Source organism: Triturus cristatus, chromosome 4_2 (assembly GCF_964204655.1).
Source record: "Triturus cristatus chromosome 4_2, aTriCri1.1, whole genome shotgun sequence".
NCBI classification, from domain to species: Eukaryota; Metazoa; Chordata; class Amphibia; order Caudata; family Salamandridae; genus Triturus; species Triturus cristatus.
Window position 1 is genome coordinate 189011425 of NC_140586.1, and position 16364 is coordinate 189027788.

General features: G+C 47.9%; 1 protein-coding gene across 10 annotated transcripts in view; it reads right to left on the reverse strand.

Annotated features, from left to right (window-relative positions):
* CENPM (centromere protein M) overlaps positions 1–16364 on the reverse strand; it is a 461530-nt gene that overhangs the window by 8487 nt on the left and 436679 nt on the right. For all 10 annotated transcript variants that reach the window (XM_085601089.1, XM_085601085.1, XM_085601082.1 and 7 more), the window contains one exon: positions 14885–15250. In XM_085601089.1, the coding sequence (XP_085457215.1) occupies positions 14885–15250 (366 nt within the window). The remainder of the gene's footprint in view (positions 1–14884; positions 15251–16364) is intronic.

A 16364-nucleotide genomic window follows, 5' to 3' on the forward strand; every position in this document is an offset into this window, starting at 1 on the left:
CTGCGCTGGTTTGGCTCCTCCAGACTGGCTCCCGCTTCTCTGCAAAGAAGCACCCCAGACCTTCCTGGTCTGCACCAGAAGCAAGTCCCTTGTTCTTCGTGGGTTCCGCAAGATCACACAGATATTGTCTAGGTACATATTACATAGATTATAATACTTAAGTCCTACTGGACTTAGTAGTGGTAGGTTGAAGGGAGTAACACACCCTGACTACAACTACTAGAGAGGTTTAGTAGAAACAACTAGTGTAGGTAGGTGCACACACCACACCCTCACTAGATCATGCCTCTGGGAGGAGATCAAGTAGATGCTCTCTCAGGAGGGGCAGGTCTGCAGAAGACCCCCTCTAGGTATGATACCTTAACATTCCAGGAGATGAGACATTTGTGTACCTCCAGAGGAATAAAACAGGGTTCCAACCCTACCCTTAGACAGCTAGTGGAGCTTCTGGAGGCCTATGATGCTGAAAGAGCTGCCAGGGATGGTGCCATAGCTGTAGATAAGGGTCTACCCACCACAGATGAGTCAGATGGGACTTCAGAGGAAGAGGTAGACAGCCAGGGCCAAGTAGGAAGACTTAGCCAGGCTAACTTAAGTTTACATGGGAGTTTGCATGGGGTCCCCCCATACAGACCCACAAGTAGACATTCACAGAGAAGCAGGAGGGACAGATCCCCTTCAAGGGAATCCATCCACTCCCATGTCTCTAGCATCTCGAATGCTTCCTCTCACAGGGGAATGACTTCACCTGAGAGAAAGGAGCATAAAGCCAGAATGAGGGAAGCTAATCTGAGGATTCAGAGGGAAGAAATTGCCCTTGCCAAAGAGAAGCTTGCTCTGGCTAGAGAGCAAAAATTGTGTGGGTCAGAACCCACTGGTGGCAGCAACATTCCTAGAGATAGGGATAGGTCTTATGACCATAGAAACCTAAGCAAGATAGTCCCCCCATATCAGAATGGGGATGACATCCACAAATGGATGACTGCTTTGGAGAGGGCCTGCAAAGTACAGCAGGTACCCCAAAGTCAGTGGGCAGCTATCTTGTGGCTCTCCTTTTCTGACAAAGGTAGAGACAAGCTCCTCACAGTCAGTGATGAGGATGCAAACAATTACAAAGTCCTGAAGAGTGCTCTGATAGATGGGTTTGGCTTAACCACTGAGCAATATAGGTTGTTGTTCAGAGACACCCAGAAGACACAGACACAGGACTGGTCTGATTTTGTGGATTGTGCCACTAAGGCTTTGGAAGGTTGGTTAAATGGCAGCAAGGTGCAGGACTATACAGGATTGTACAACTTGATTATGAGGGAGCAGATCCTTAGTAATTGTCAGAACCAGCTTCTCCATCAACACCTGGTAGACTCAGATTTGACCTCTCCCCAAGAATTGGGAAAGAGGGCAGATAAATGGGTCAGGACCAGGATTAGGCCTAAAAATCAGGGTGGTGACCAAAAGAAAGATACCACCAAGCCTCAAGAGAAGGGTGGGGATAAAGCAAAAGAGAAATCTTCCTCAGGGCCCCAAAACTCCACACAGGGTGGTGGGTCCCAAGCTCCCTCCTCTACCACAGTTAAAAAGCCTTACTGCCATGTGTGTAAAACACCTGGGCATTGGAAAACTGACAGCAGTTGTCCACAGGCTAAAAACAAAACTGTTCCTCCCACTACTCCTGTCACACCACCTATTACTGTCAGCAGTAATCCCCCAGGTGGTGGGAGTGCCCCCAAAAATTTGGTTGGGTGTTCTTGGGGAACACAGGGGGATCCTGGCTTAGCCAATTCCCCTGCAGCAGCTACTCTTGTCTGTGATGGTGGCATGGGGTTTGCCAACTTCACTGCCTGTCCCAACACTTTGGGTAGGTACAGACAGGAACCCTACATCAATGGTAGGAAAGCTGAGGCCTACAGAGACACTGGAGCTAGCATCACTATGGTGGCCCATAGGCTAGTTCCCTCTGAGCAGCTTTTGCCTGGTTTCTCATACCAGGTCACTAACATTGATGGCAAACAGAACAGTCATCCCATGGCAGAGGTATGTCTCAGCTGGGGAGGTGTCACTGGCCCTAAAAGGGTGGCAGTGTCTCCAACTTTGCCTGTGGACTGCTTACTGGGGAATGACTTAGAACTCTCAGCTTGGGCTGGAGTTGAACAAGACACCCATTCCAAAATGGTAGGCCTTTCCCAAAAGGGTAGTGGGGTTGTGCCAGTCACAACCCCTGTCCAAGCAGATTTCCTCCCTGAAAAGGTTGGAAGGGCAGTGGTAGCCACAGCCCAGGCACAGACAGACTTCCCTGTAGAAATTGGCAGAGCTGTGACAGTCACAGCTCAAACACAAACTGAGTGCCTTCCTGAAAAGGTTGGCAAGGCTGTAATGGTCTCAGCCCATACTCAGACTGATATAGGTGTAGTGAAGCCTGAAACTATGGATCACTCCACACAAACAGAGAGTAGTGGGGAGGAAGAAAAGTCTCCCTCTCCCCAGACATTAGGAAAAGGTCAGCCTCCTCAGGGATCTGACCTCACCCCTTGTGAAGGAACTGCCCCAGAGGTAGCCAGGCCTGGCCTGGCAGAGCCTCTGATGTCAGTGGCCCCTTCCAAGGTGGGACCCAGTCTGGTGCAGGTAGCCTGCCTCTCTCTACCCTGCCTCAGTCAGCCCAGGGCTGCAGAGGTCAGGGAGGCCAGTGGACCCCAAGAGGGCCCCTGCCCACAAGAACCCCCCAATCAAAAGAATGAGGATTGCCTGGCTAGTAGCCCTAGCCAAGTGATGGGTAAAAACATTACTGAGGGATCCCCTTTACAGGTAGTTAGGGACCTCCCCCAGAGGGATTCTGTTGGACACAGGCAAACATGGGACCTTAGGGCCCCAAACCTGACCTGTCCCTCCAGTAAGCCCACAAAAGGGACCCAGCCTCCAGCTTTAGGTAGCCAGAGGCTGACCCTGAGAGCACAGTGCAACTCAGTTAGAGAAAGAAAGGCATCCATGGTGGAGGATGATTGGAGGAAGCTGAGGCCTCACTTTGAGGACACTCACTTCAGTACTCCATCTCAACACCAGCCTTTTTCTTTGCAAAGACACACCAAAGGTAGAGATTCCCTATGGTGGAGACCCTATGATATCTTTAGGATGAGGGATTGCTTAGTGGACCATGAGACAGGGGGTAACCATGCCAGTGCTGGTTCTTCCTTATATGGCCACTCAGGCAATAGAGGCTTACCTTGTCAAGGCCAGCCTTATCTCCTTTCGTTTGGGGGGGGGTTGTGTAGGAAGGTGGATATCTGACTATGGTTACCCCCAACTTTTTGCCTAGTGTCTAGCTGGTTTTTCGACTTAGTTGGCCTGAGATCCTGCCATTCAGGGTCTCAGGCTGTCTGCTCTCTCTGTAAAATGGACTCCATGTACCCTAGGTACATAACCAATTGGTAAGGATCACCTTATTGGACCCTGTACAGTGTACCCTAGGTACCCAGGGCATAGGTGTACCCTAGGCCTCCCAGGGGCTGCAGCATGTATTATGCCACCCCTGGTCTGGCCTTCCAATCAGACACAACTGGCTGATCACTCAGCTGGGGCAAGGTCGTGTAATCACCCCTTGCTTAGATATAGTATGCCTATATCTACCCTTATATATAGACACATGTGTACCTATCAGTCACTCCTATGGCAGGCCTTAACAATCCTGGAGGCAGAGTGCTTGGTAACATGTGAGATGGTGCTCTAGCATGAGCTGAGCCTGTCTGCAGCTTTCGGAACCATGTCCTTATAGCTGTTCTATGATATAGCCTACCATATACTCTTAAAGTGCCTTATAATCTTAAACGGTTATGGTAGCTATGGTTTGGCTTTATCAAAACATGTCGTGTAAGGTGTCTAACACTTTGGAATAATACCCCCATACCATTTCTGGTGATGAGGATATTATTCCTCCCTTCTAGAGGGAGAGACATGTTAAAATCCTACTTTGCTGTTTATCTCTAACCAAAGCCTCAGCATCACAAAATGGATGCTGCTGCCACAGACACAAGTCTGACCTCCTGCTGCTGGGAGTGATCCCAGCCAGGGAGGCCTGGACAATAGGTTTCCTGCTTGGGGAGGTGCTAGCACCTCCCCAGACAGCCTTTAGTGTATTGGGGCAGGGTGGGCTGAAAGGAATGAGACATGCCTGGGGCACACAAGGTGTTCCTTGCATAGTCCAGTTCAAACCGGCGCTGGGGCACTCCAGCCCCAGCTCTGGCGCGAAACTGGACAAAGGGAAGTGGGTGTAACCACCCCCTCCCAGGTCCCACCCATAAGGCGTGACCTAGCAGGTATCCCAGCCCCCCAGATTAGTATAAGAGTGGGAGTTGGGCCTCAAGACTCTAGATTATCCTGAACCTGCAAAACTGAACAGAAACTCTGGACCTTCGACATTCGACGAAAGAAGAAGACTGAAGAATCTCCCTTGTAGCCAAGGAGTGGCTACCCTGTGCAAACAGGCACCATCAAGTGACTACCCTTTGCTTTGTGAAACGTTCGACGAGGAACCGACTGCAGAGCCCGACCAGAGCCTTGATTTCCAGACTTCTCCGACCCTCATCCACATCTGCAGCAGAGCTGAGATCCGTGGAGGCGACGAGCGACGTGGGACCGGCTACCTGGGAAAAGTGGCTAGTAACTTACAGCGCAGCTTCTGAGGTACCCTCGAAGTTGTGCACCGGGGATTGAGAAGCCCCAACCCCCAAGCACCATCTGCACCGAAGACCAGCCCCCCCACACTCCACGAGTCCTGCGTGGGGCCCTTCAGCATTTTCCTGCTTGCCGCGTCTGTCCGGTTGCTTGCCCGCTGGCTAGTGGCCTTTGTGACGACGCTCCCTGAAATCTTCTGCGCTGGTTTGGCTCCTCCAGACTGGCTCCCGCTTCTCTGCAAAGAAGAAGCACCCCAGACCTTCCTGGTCTGCACCAGAAGCAAGTCCCTTGTTCTTCGTGGGTTCCGCTTGCCAAGGCTTGGTGAGTCCTAGTCCAACTTCGACGCCGCCGACAGCAAGAGCCTTCGTGGGACAGCTCGCCTCCTGGTCCTGGTCGTCCTCGACGCTTCCTGGTCCTCCTGGCTGCAGCGACAAGCTTCACCTTCACCTGCAACTCTTCACGACATCGCCTGGTTCCTTCCTGGTTCCACGTGGTCACTGGCTAGTGACCTTGACTCTGTCCCCTCTGCTTGCAGGTTTCTTCTCTTCTTGATCCCAGCCTTGGGATCCACCGGACACTCTTCACTGACTGCCTGTCAGCATCTTTCTTCAGGCATCCATAGGAGTCGACGACGAAAACGACGCATCTTCACCCCTATGCACCCGCAGCCTGTGGGCTAGGTAACTTGGGTACTCCGGTGCTCATCAGGATAGTGACTATCCTAGTGTCTAGTTTTCAAGTCTCAACTTCCTAGCTACTCCGGAAGTGTCCTAAATCTATCTATTTCTAAACTGTAACATTGCTATTGACTTTTACGCATTACGCGTGAGTGTTTCCACTCTGCACACGAATCCCGTGGGCCTCCCACTTCCTAACTAACGCTAGTGTAGTGTAGCCCCAGCGATTCCCTAGGCCTAGGCCTATTCTATTTCCGTGACAGTGGTTCTTATACCACTTATTTAGTATATGGTTTGCGTGGCCCCTAGGGCCTAACTGTATTACTTACCTGTGTGACTTACTGTATGCATTAATTAGACTGTGTTGTACTTACCTCTAAACTCATAAAGAGTGCTGAGGGTTTGCTTAGAATAAATACACTTTATTTTATATATATATCTGTTGTGGTGTCCTTTCATTTGGTATTCAAGGGATTATATATGGTATCACAGCTGGCTTCACATGCCATTCAGAGTTTAGCCTAAGACTGCTCTTGTCCATGCTACCACTAGGATAGCTGGTCTATAAGGTTGACTTTACAACCAATCACCATAAGGGTATTTGGACTGATATAAGGTGTACACTATAACTAGTGACATCATACATCAGGCCAACTTCTCACAGAGGTTGCCTTGGGGAATTCCGTTTCCTGATGAGATACTGACAGTTTCTCTCTATGTTGATGATCTCCCCATATATGTGAAACATTTCCAAGATACTACTACGGGGCTGGTGCAAATCCTGGATTATTTTTGTAATAAGTTGGGTCTCCAACTGAATTGGTCAATCAATCAATCAAGAACATTTATAGAGCGCGCTACTCACCCGCGAGGATCTCAAGGCTCGGGGGTGGAGTTGCCGCTACTGCTCAAAAAGCCAGGTCTTGAGGTGCCTCCTGAAGGAGAGATGGTCCTGGGTCAATCGTAGGTGGGTGGGGAGGGAGTTCCACGTCTTGGCTGCCAGGTAGGAGAAAGATCTTCCTCCGGTGGTGGTTCTGCGAATCCGTGGTACCGTGGCGAGGGCGAGACTGGCGGAGCGGAGCTGGCGGGTAGGTGTGTAGAACGTGAGGCGGGTTTTGAGGTATTCGGGGCCCATGTCGTGGAGAGCCTTGTGTGCATGGGTGAGGAGTCTGAAGGTGATCCTCTTGCTGACGGGGAGCCAGTGCAGGTCTCTCAGGTGGGCAGAGATGTGGCTGTGTCGGGGAATGTCCAGGATGAGTCGTGCAAATGCGTTCTGTATGCGCTGGAGTTTTTTCTGTAGTTTGGCGGTGGTTCCGGCGTAGAGGGCGTTCCCGTAGTCCAGTCGGCTGGTGACGAGGGCCTGGGTGACCGTCTTCCTGGTTCCAGTGTCGATCCATCAGAAGATCTTACGGAGCATGCGTAGGGTGTTGAAGCAGGAAGAAGTAACGGCGTTGACTTGCTTGGTCATCGTGAGGGAGGAGTCAAGGATGAACCCCAGGTTGCGTGCGTGGTCCGGGGGCTTGGGGGTGGTGCCCAGAGCAGGGGGCCACCAGGAGTCGTCCCAGGCAGAGGGGGAAGGACCAAGGATGAGAACTTCCGTCTTGTCTGAGTTCAGTCCAAGTCTTGAATCTTTCCACTCACTCCTGGGCTTCCATATGCCCAACTAAGACCTTAGGAGGGGTTTACTGCATTGGGAGGGACACATGTTCCACTACTTTGAAATTAGTATACCCCACGCAGACCCAGATCTGTTAGAGGGCACTCTCACAAGTGCCGAGAAGTCTATCTCATCCCAGATGTCCTTCTGGAAATCCCTCCCCCTGGCCCCAATCAGTCGCATTGCCCAATTGTTAATGATCCTCCTTTTGCATCTCCTTTGTTTCTTTAGAAACCAACCCCTAGATTCACCCATGAGTTTCTTTCGAGACCTAGACACGCTTCCGAGTGAACTTATTTGGAATACCGGTAGGAAGAGGGAGGCCCTTGCAAAGCTCAGGCTTCTGGCAGACGCAGGTGGAATGGGAGCATCCCACTTTGAATTATATTATCTCACAACACTGATCCATTGGTGCATCAATTGCTTTCTGGACTATCGCTAGAGGAGATGACTTCTGCGAAATCCCTGTTATTTCAGTGAGAACTGAACACCATCCTGCTCACTGCTACTAGGTGAAAACACTCCCATCGTAAACTTCTCCGAGTGGCTATAATTGCGCCTTAATGCTTACTAAACAGACAGTTTAATATGCATGGGCTATCCCTCTTCTGGGTCTGCCGACACCTACAGGGCCATTAACTGCAAGGCGTCCTCACTCCTGGAATGACGTACGCATAACAACCATAGTAGACCTCTATGATCAAAAGCAATGGCTTTCTTCTGGAACTTATGGACAAATCTGATTTGCATACAGAACAATTCCTCCTATAGAACACTATTCACTAAGCAATACAGAAGGAACTGTCGTACTTTAGAATTTGGGACCGCGTAGGAGGCAGGGCCCTACCCCTGTCTATCACGGTATTAGCGAACCGCGAATGGTCAATACGGTATGTACAAGTGCTTTGTATGACGTTCTAGTTATGAATGCACTGTGTATACGTTATTATACATCACTACGTGGGTTCCATCTTAGAGCGGTGGCCATCTTATGGTTGCCCTCACATAGGCTACATATCATGAAGCAAATACGGGCCTTTTAGAGCACATGTGCCTTCCTTTGACTTTTCTGTGACCTGGGCAGCTTGGCTCCGCTGCCCCAGGTCAGTCCGGTCTCACGAGCTCCCCGTCCTCTGGCCACCTGTGATTAGCATCAGGGCTTGACACACCATAAAGCCTTTTCATCCCACACGAGCCTCCAGCTAATCTCTTTCACACCTGACTGTTCCTGCTTTATGGCTTGTTTTCCAAACAGGAGATGCTCATGTTTATTGGGGCCTATCGATATCTGATGTGGGATCTGAGCCTTGCTGGGTAAATAATTGCGGGCTGGCTTAACTGGAATGTGGGATGGTCATCATGACTCTGCCTTTTCGTTTGTAATGTATACCTTTATATGGCCATATCGTAAACCAAGGAATGTGTGCCTGAAGCAGGATATTTTGTGTGCCTGAAGCAGGATATTTTGTATTTAAGGAGAAGCCCGTTTCTGTAACTTTAAGCAGTCTCCTGAGAACATACACACTGTTGTACTTCTAGGATACCTGTAATTGGTCTGCAGCCAATAAACTGATCTTTGACTTCACCCAGAAGACTGTGTTTCTGTAGGTCTGAAACAGGAAGAACCCGAAGTCATAGGGTGTGTTCCCCTGCACCGCTGGGCTTAAAATTCCCAGTACTTCAGAACATATGACGATACAACGCGTTCTATTACAACGCGGTATGTTACATCATGGTTTTTACTTCGCACAACGACTTGCGCTGGGGGCACTGGACTTTGGAATAGTATGAGTTACTATTCCAACTCCAGTCTGTGCGGACAGTAGGGAAGGTGTTGGAATAGTATTTCATACTATTCCTTAGTGTACAGCGCCATCCAGCGCAAGTCGTTGTATCGCATTGTAAAGGTTGCGTATTAAAGGATGTATCCCATACAGAAGACATGGCCTGCCCTAAATGCACCTACTCCAAGCTATACATACCATGGGACATTGCCGGCTACACATTTCATGGTTTTAAAAGGCCCTTTACCTCAGGCATTATTAAGTGGAATTGCCTGAAGGACAAATATGAAGTCGACCCAGGCAGGGTCTAACACAATAAAGAATGGGCATGCGTTTCCCCGCATGGTCACCAGGAACGCAAGATTCAAATTAATACAATACTACATATTGCACAGAGCCTTTCTCTCTCCTGCAGCTCTTAATATATCCTTTCGTCCACTTTCCCCCTTTGCCACACTGTAGCGGCTGACTTCATGGTCATTTTCTGTTTCTGTATAGTAAAAATGCTTTCTTTTCTCACTGCCAAGCCAGTTCCAATAAACTAGCCACTAATAGCGTTGGGAGTCTATAAGCGCTTCACATCTTACACAGTTAGATTTACTAATTGCTAAGAAAGTGATTAATTCTCAACAGAAATCTAAAGCCCCTCCCTCTCTTAGCTCCTGGTTTCAAGCCCTCATATGGGGAGCTGCAGAGAGCTTTGTACTGCGAAGAAATGAAGCCAGGGGCTTTAGAAAACATTCCTTGCCAACGACCTGGGAATCCCATGTAGACCGCTTAACAGCCATTATGGCTAAAAATGCTTCCTCTTTATACCTTCTCAGCACCTTCACCCACTAAGGTGTTAGCTCCCACATGCTATGGGCGGATAGATGCTGGTGATGCTCCTCATACAAACTTAGAATTTAGACTTCTATGCCTTTACTGCTAACTCAACAGGGAGATGATGCCTCTATCTACTTGGCCTAGTGGCTTAACTGTGGTACCTGACTCCATCCCTAGCGTAACCCTCACTCTCCTCCGCTTCGCGTCCTCCTTTATGCCCCAGTTTGTCTTTGTTCAACTTGCAATATCTGTTGCTATCCATGCAATATTAGTGAACTAGACACATCTTTTTTTAACGTGAACCTTCCCACTGCCATTCAGCGGAACTGTGTCACTGATAATTACTCGGGCCACATCCCAATCCATTGTTATTTTGCACACCATGTCAACTCAGTTTGACCCAGCCATATGCATATCAGTCTTGACCCCGCTCCAATGGGAACAGTCCAGCCCAAAGTGCCAAGCCAGGTCCTCCGAAGAACCAGAACACAAGCAACTCAGGACCAATTTCGCCCTAGTTATGGGCTCATCAGCCGGGGACAGCTTGTTCCCATTGACATGGTGTGCACGGGAGCACATCTGGGCATATCAGTACCACTTAGGCTGACAAACTATAGTATACAAGTAACCCATGATCCAAACATTCCATCGCCAACTCAAAGAAGAACTTTCTCATAAACTAACCGCAGGACCCACGAATGCATGTTCTCTATTCTTTTTAGTTACATGTCTGGGGTGGGCATCATTTACAGGGATAGGGGAAGGGGAGGAATTCCCGTAGTTTGGCAAGTGGGGCCACACAATTCTGACCATGAATATTTCCTTGCCTTCTCTCATCGATATTCTGTGAGGGGAGATTCTGGAGGATCCTTTATCATCTATAGTCCCCTTTAGTTTCTTCAAAGTGGAACTAGCTTGTTTCATTAAATGTTAGAAAAGCAGGTGATTTGCTTTTTAATGTGACACAGTGGTATTACTATGATAGCGCTATGAGGCCACACCAGTGCCAGAATGTGTGCTCTGCAAATGCGGTTGTTAGTGAAACTCCCACTGGTGATTATTATTTATTGTTTCTTCCAGGGTGGTGTGTGTTGTACGGGTCTAAGCACGTTTTTGCACCTTCAGGTTTTATTGCCTCTTAGGAAATGTGCAGTTTGTCAATATAGTGCCTTGTACTGGTACACAGCAAATACCAGTACTAGCTGAGATAGTTTGACAGAAAAACAAAATAAGACCAAGTTTATAACATAGGTTTCTAAAGCTCACACAATGCGGTCAGCTGGCGAAGGCAAGATTAGAACCTAGGGGTCGATTATGTTGGCGGGCGGATCTCCACCGCCCGCATGGTGGTGGCGATCCGCCTGCCAACATTCACCGCTCGCTTCCCATTCCCCCCCCCGCCACATTACGATGGCGGGGGGACCCCGGCGGACGGAAAGACCGTCCACCGGTTTTCTGCCGGTTGACTCGTCAACCGAGCCGAAAAAGTGTTTAATATGGTGGAGGTGTCTACAAGACACCGCCATCCATATTACGATGACTGCGGAGATCAGCCTTTCAATGGCAGCAACGCCGCAATGGAAAGGCATGCAGATCCTGCATTTGGGGGCCCATTGCGGGCCCCCAGGGTGTTGGGGGGTGCACATGGTGGGTACCTATGGTACCCCCCAGCATTTGCATGCACAAAGTGGCAGACACCGCGCGGTGCCTGTCACGTTGTGCATTCCAATGCACAACATGCATTTTTTACCTTGCGGCGGGTGATGCTTGCAGCACCGCCTGCCGCAATGTAAAAAATACGAGATGGCGGGCGCATCCTAATGCCTACGGCGGGACCGCCGCACCTATGGCGGGCGGTCCTTTTAGCCGTTGCGGTGGCGGCAGACTTTGTCCGCCCGCCATCTTAATAGATCCCCTAGATCTTCAAGTTTAACATCTTGGCCAGACATGAACACTCTAGTGAGTTATTCTTCAAGTAGAGCTGATCTGTAAACAGTGTAGCAGACAAGGGAAGTGAAGTAAAGGTAGATATTGTGTTTTACAGAAGCCAACCCTGGCTGGTCAAGTGAGATAGCTAACCAAACGCTCAGGCTGATGTGGAATGGTTTACTTGCTACAGCATTCCACTCGGCGACTTCCCCTCCCATTTCACCTTGCTGGGAGTCCCCAGCAGTTGATGGTTTCACTCTCTGCAGGAAAACCAAAAGAGCTTCTGGTAAAAATTGTGCCTTCGTCTCGTACCTCCAAACCCCTCTGATTTTGTATTTAAGTGTTAAGCATTTTCTTACAATTTTTAAGAGCAATGTGTATATTTTTCCAAAACACAAATGCTGTTTCATTTTGAGCATTCTGACATTCCAGCAAGAAATTGGATATTCTTGTTCGGTTGATAAAGCAGGCCAGAATATTTCTTTAAAATGTGATACATAGTCGAATAAAATGCGCGAGCTGTGGAACAAGGCTCGTTGGAACACTTATGAACCTCATATTTGTGTTAGTGCATACATGCAGTGGCTCCAGTCGGAGAGGTTGGATTAATTATTTTTAACATGTTTTTCATGCCCTTTTATTTGTTGCAGCTAACTCCACTGGATTTGGCAAACATAAAACTGTGCCAATTCGTCTTTTAACACATAAACTAAAATGAAATAACAGGAAATAAAATCTCATAGCACATGTAAACCGTTAAAATGTTATTCTGCCCTGCTGTGGTTTCATCAATTGACATCACCGAGCATAAAAAGCGCTTTGGCACCTTGTCAGGGGTTGTAAGAGCTATATCAATGCAATTACAATACAATACAAGATCTCCTAGCAGCATTATTGCAGCATTGTTAATAGAAAGGGATGTGACTGGGGTTTTGCACTGTATTACATTTACTTAAATTTTTGCTTATACCTCCTCTTCGTTATTTTGGGTTGGTTCACTTCAAAGTGTCGATCCCAGATTGCTCTCCAGACATCAGCCTTCCTGAAGCAGCAGTCAAGGACAGACAAGTCAGACCTGGCCTAGACAATGTCTATCCTTGAACAACAGAAACTGAAGTTCCACCCCTCATGCCTACTATCCACTAAATGGCTATGCTCAGGAAGAAGTAATCAGAAGCCCTTGCTAACAAAGTCTTCATGAAATTCCTAAAGGCAGCACTCTCTCCATCCTCCTCGCTTCAGCGTCTGGGTCTCCACCTCACAGCTGCAGGAATGCAGGCAAGAGCTTCCACTGTCTGGGTAACTATCCTCACCCACCACCTTGTGGCATGCTAAACCAGGGGCATCCAAAATGGATCTCAGAGGCTTCAAATCTCAATCTCTCTCTCTCACACACACATAATGGTAGAGCTTTACACAACAGGGGTCAGAAGGCCGGCCTCTCTGACACACCTTATTCCAATATTTAATGCTAATGGCTCGCAGAAGCCTAGAAGCGGCCAGGCTGTTTTGGGAGTTCATACAGTCCATCAAAGCACCTAATATAATTCTATCTCACATTCAATAATGTTTTTTCTTTCTACAGTTTTACATCCTCAGTTTTCACGAATTTACAAAGCACATCCGTTATAGTCCTAAACTTCTGCAGGAAAAGATCACTGTAACTTAAAATGACAAACTGTTGCCTCTTGTCTTTCAAATTACCCTTTCCTTATTCTCCATTCCTCTGCATGCCTTCTCTCCGTGGGTACTGCCTACTATAAGCCTACTATAAATCTCATGCATGTTTGCTTTAATCTCGATTATTTTATTTTCTACAAAATTCCCACATCTCATTTTATAGATCACAACCTCTCTTTCTTTGAAAAGAACCCCTGCAATCTAACAATATCTAATCTCCTTCAGCCTGTCTGTTAATCCCACCAATAATCTACATGAACTAACATAGCTCCCACTAATAATCACATCTAACCCCATCATTTTATCCAGCAGAACGAAAAATGGGCAAAATGCATGCAATGATTTCCTCGGCAGCACAAAACTAATCCCAAAACCCAATACTAACCACGGGATTAACCACTAACTTTGGGTTCTTGAGCAGCATGCTGCCCAGCGTAAAGTAACTCAATGACTTCTCATGGGTAATACGTGCTAATAAAAATCAATTACAAACAATACATAGGACAGGTATCCAGGGGCCTGCTGGAGTGGGACCACAGGCACTGAGATCAAGTGAGCCGCAGGGTTCACAGACTTCCTACACAAGCACAGAGAGTGAAACTGGAGGGCCCTTTGCTCCATAATGGCACAGACACCCATACATACACACAGAAAGAGTGGGGCCACAGGAACCCCAGGCTCACACTATGTCGGGTTTTCCAACAGCATCAAGGAAGAAAAAAGTGCCCTGCTCAAGACCACAGTGTCAGCTTGAGATCAAGCTAGGGTGGATGAGGGGTGGCCGGGATATTGGAACTTGAGCCCACTCAGGCATCTATCTACCAAAGGAAAAGCTGGAGAGCATATAGGGTGTGGGTGGGGGTAAGGAAGAAGTAGGCCAATGTGTAGAATAGATGCTCCCAGTCTGAGCTATCTACAGAAAACCAGCAGCCTCCCCAACCAACAGATTATGTTTGTCAAGATTCTGAAAACTTTGGGGAGAATAGATGACATTACCCAGGAGAGATCTTCTGAGAAGGTGATAGGCAAGTTTAGAAACGAGCACTGTATATAGTATGAGTCTATGTCGCTCCACAGGGACCAGGGCCACAGATGCCATGGGGCCTTGAGGAAGGAAGCAGCCCCTCGGATTGATCAGAATAGAACTCATCGTAGTTAGAAGAAGGGGAACAGTTTAGGGGCGACGATGTGGCGTTACAATCAGAAATGCCGACTTCTGAACTGGGAAACCTGGTTCGACCTCTGCATCGGTTCAACATCCTGGGATTCTGGGCAAATAACTTAGTTGCTCTGTGCCTTTGAAAAATGAATGTGACCTCGTGCAATGTAACTGGTCCTCTAATACATATGGATCGAGTTTGCGCTGTATAAAACGGCAAAAAACAGTTCTCTAAATACCTTCCCCAGAAGAGTCTGGTCATGTCTGATGGTCCTGTTTAGGAATCCCCTGCCATAACACTCGTCTCATTATGAATGTGACATGGGCTGGGTGGGGACTTCCCATTCTAGGCTTCCACACTGCCTGAAACTCAAGATGAGGAACTGAAAGCATGAGGCAATGCAGATGGGCTTATTAGACACGCATGGAGATTGAGTATCCCCCACCTCTTCTGCCCTGGGCCCCACCCCCATATCTATGAAAGTGGTGTTTGAAGGAGGTGGTCTCTTACCATTCTTGTCTGCTACTCTTCTCCACCACAACAGGACAAATAAAATCACCAACCACAGCAAGGTGGCCACCGAGAAGGTGACCACCACTGCCATCACTGGGAATGCAGCAGGTGGAGGGGAGTAAGTTGCCATCGGAAGCCTTGGAGATGAGTCCATTCCGCTAATGGCTGGTCGAGGAGAGACCGTCCTATGCGGGACCCCACAAGCAGAAAGACCAGGAATAACCTCTGGAGAAGGTGTCATCGTTGGGGAGATGACTGGAGGAACTGACACTGCATGTGGGCCCATCTTGGAAGGAACAGTTGGAGACACCAGAGGCCTGGCGTTGAGAGCGGGGGTCACAACCTGCTCTTCAGGCCCATCACCTGCAAACAGAAAAAAAGTGGAGCTGTGGATGGGGGTTGTAATTTCATAACTAAAACTTTTATTAGATCATACAAAGACATCTACTCACAAACCATCACCACTGGTGCTCCCGTCTACAGTCTCAGCACATGGCTAAATGGGCCTGGAGTCTGGGCTTCTGCCTTGTGCTCTTGAGCAGGTCAAATGCCTAAGAAACTGCAGACCTTCAGATTCCTATGCTCGCAATCCAGCACTTCTGTTTTTTTAAATCTCTTTATTCAATTTTGACATTTTTTCCCCAGGTATCAGCACAAATACAACAGAAAAGCGCAAGAAAATACATAATACAGAAAAACGATTTTTTTTTAAAGGAACAAGCTAAATATTATACAAGCTTATTACAGAGTATCTAATCAAAGGAACAAAACAATAAGAAATAAACATTTTTCGCAGAAGGAAACCAATTTGTAGCAGAGCAAAGCAAAGCATAGATCTGGATTCACAAAAACTCACTTAAACTGAGTCAGTGCAATTGACACAGCCACCATACGTGGTTTGTTTACCTAATTTTCTGGATCCTTCCACATTATAAGGGGAGCCAAAATAGACCGTCCTAACAACCTCAGTTTCTTCCCTTTCCTTTCATAGATCGCTCTTTCAAGTGTATATATAGAAAGTAATCGCGCAAGCCATTGATGAAAGGTAGGAGGCGAGGGGTCAAGCCAGGCAGAAGCAATATTCATCCGTAGTACGGCCATAGCCACAAAAATAAACTGATAAGCCGTCTCATTTTGTTCCATCCTACTAACACCCAACAAAACTAAATCGAAAGTTAGATATAAATTTTAGCCCTAATGACCGATCACGAAATTCCGTAATAGATTCTAGTAAACCCTGCAGGCGCGGGCAAGATGCAAACATATGCAAGAGATCTGATGTCATCGCCCCACACCGAGGGCACGTAATCCCCGATAGCCCACCCCAATATGCTAATCTCGCCGGAGTGTAATATAAAGAAAAAACGGTTTTAAAGTGTTGCGCCTGGAGCCCGGCAGAGCACAAAACAGTCCGGGCTAGCTTTAAAGATTCTATGAGCGCCTCTGGCGCAGCCCCTACTCGTTCCACCCATTTATT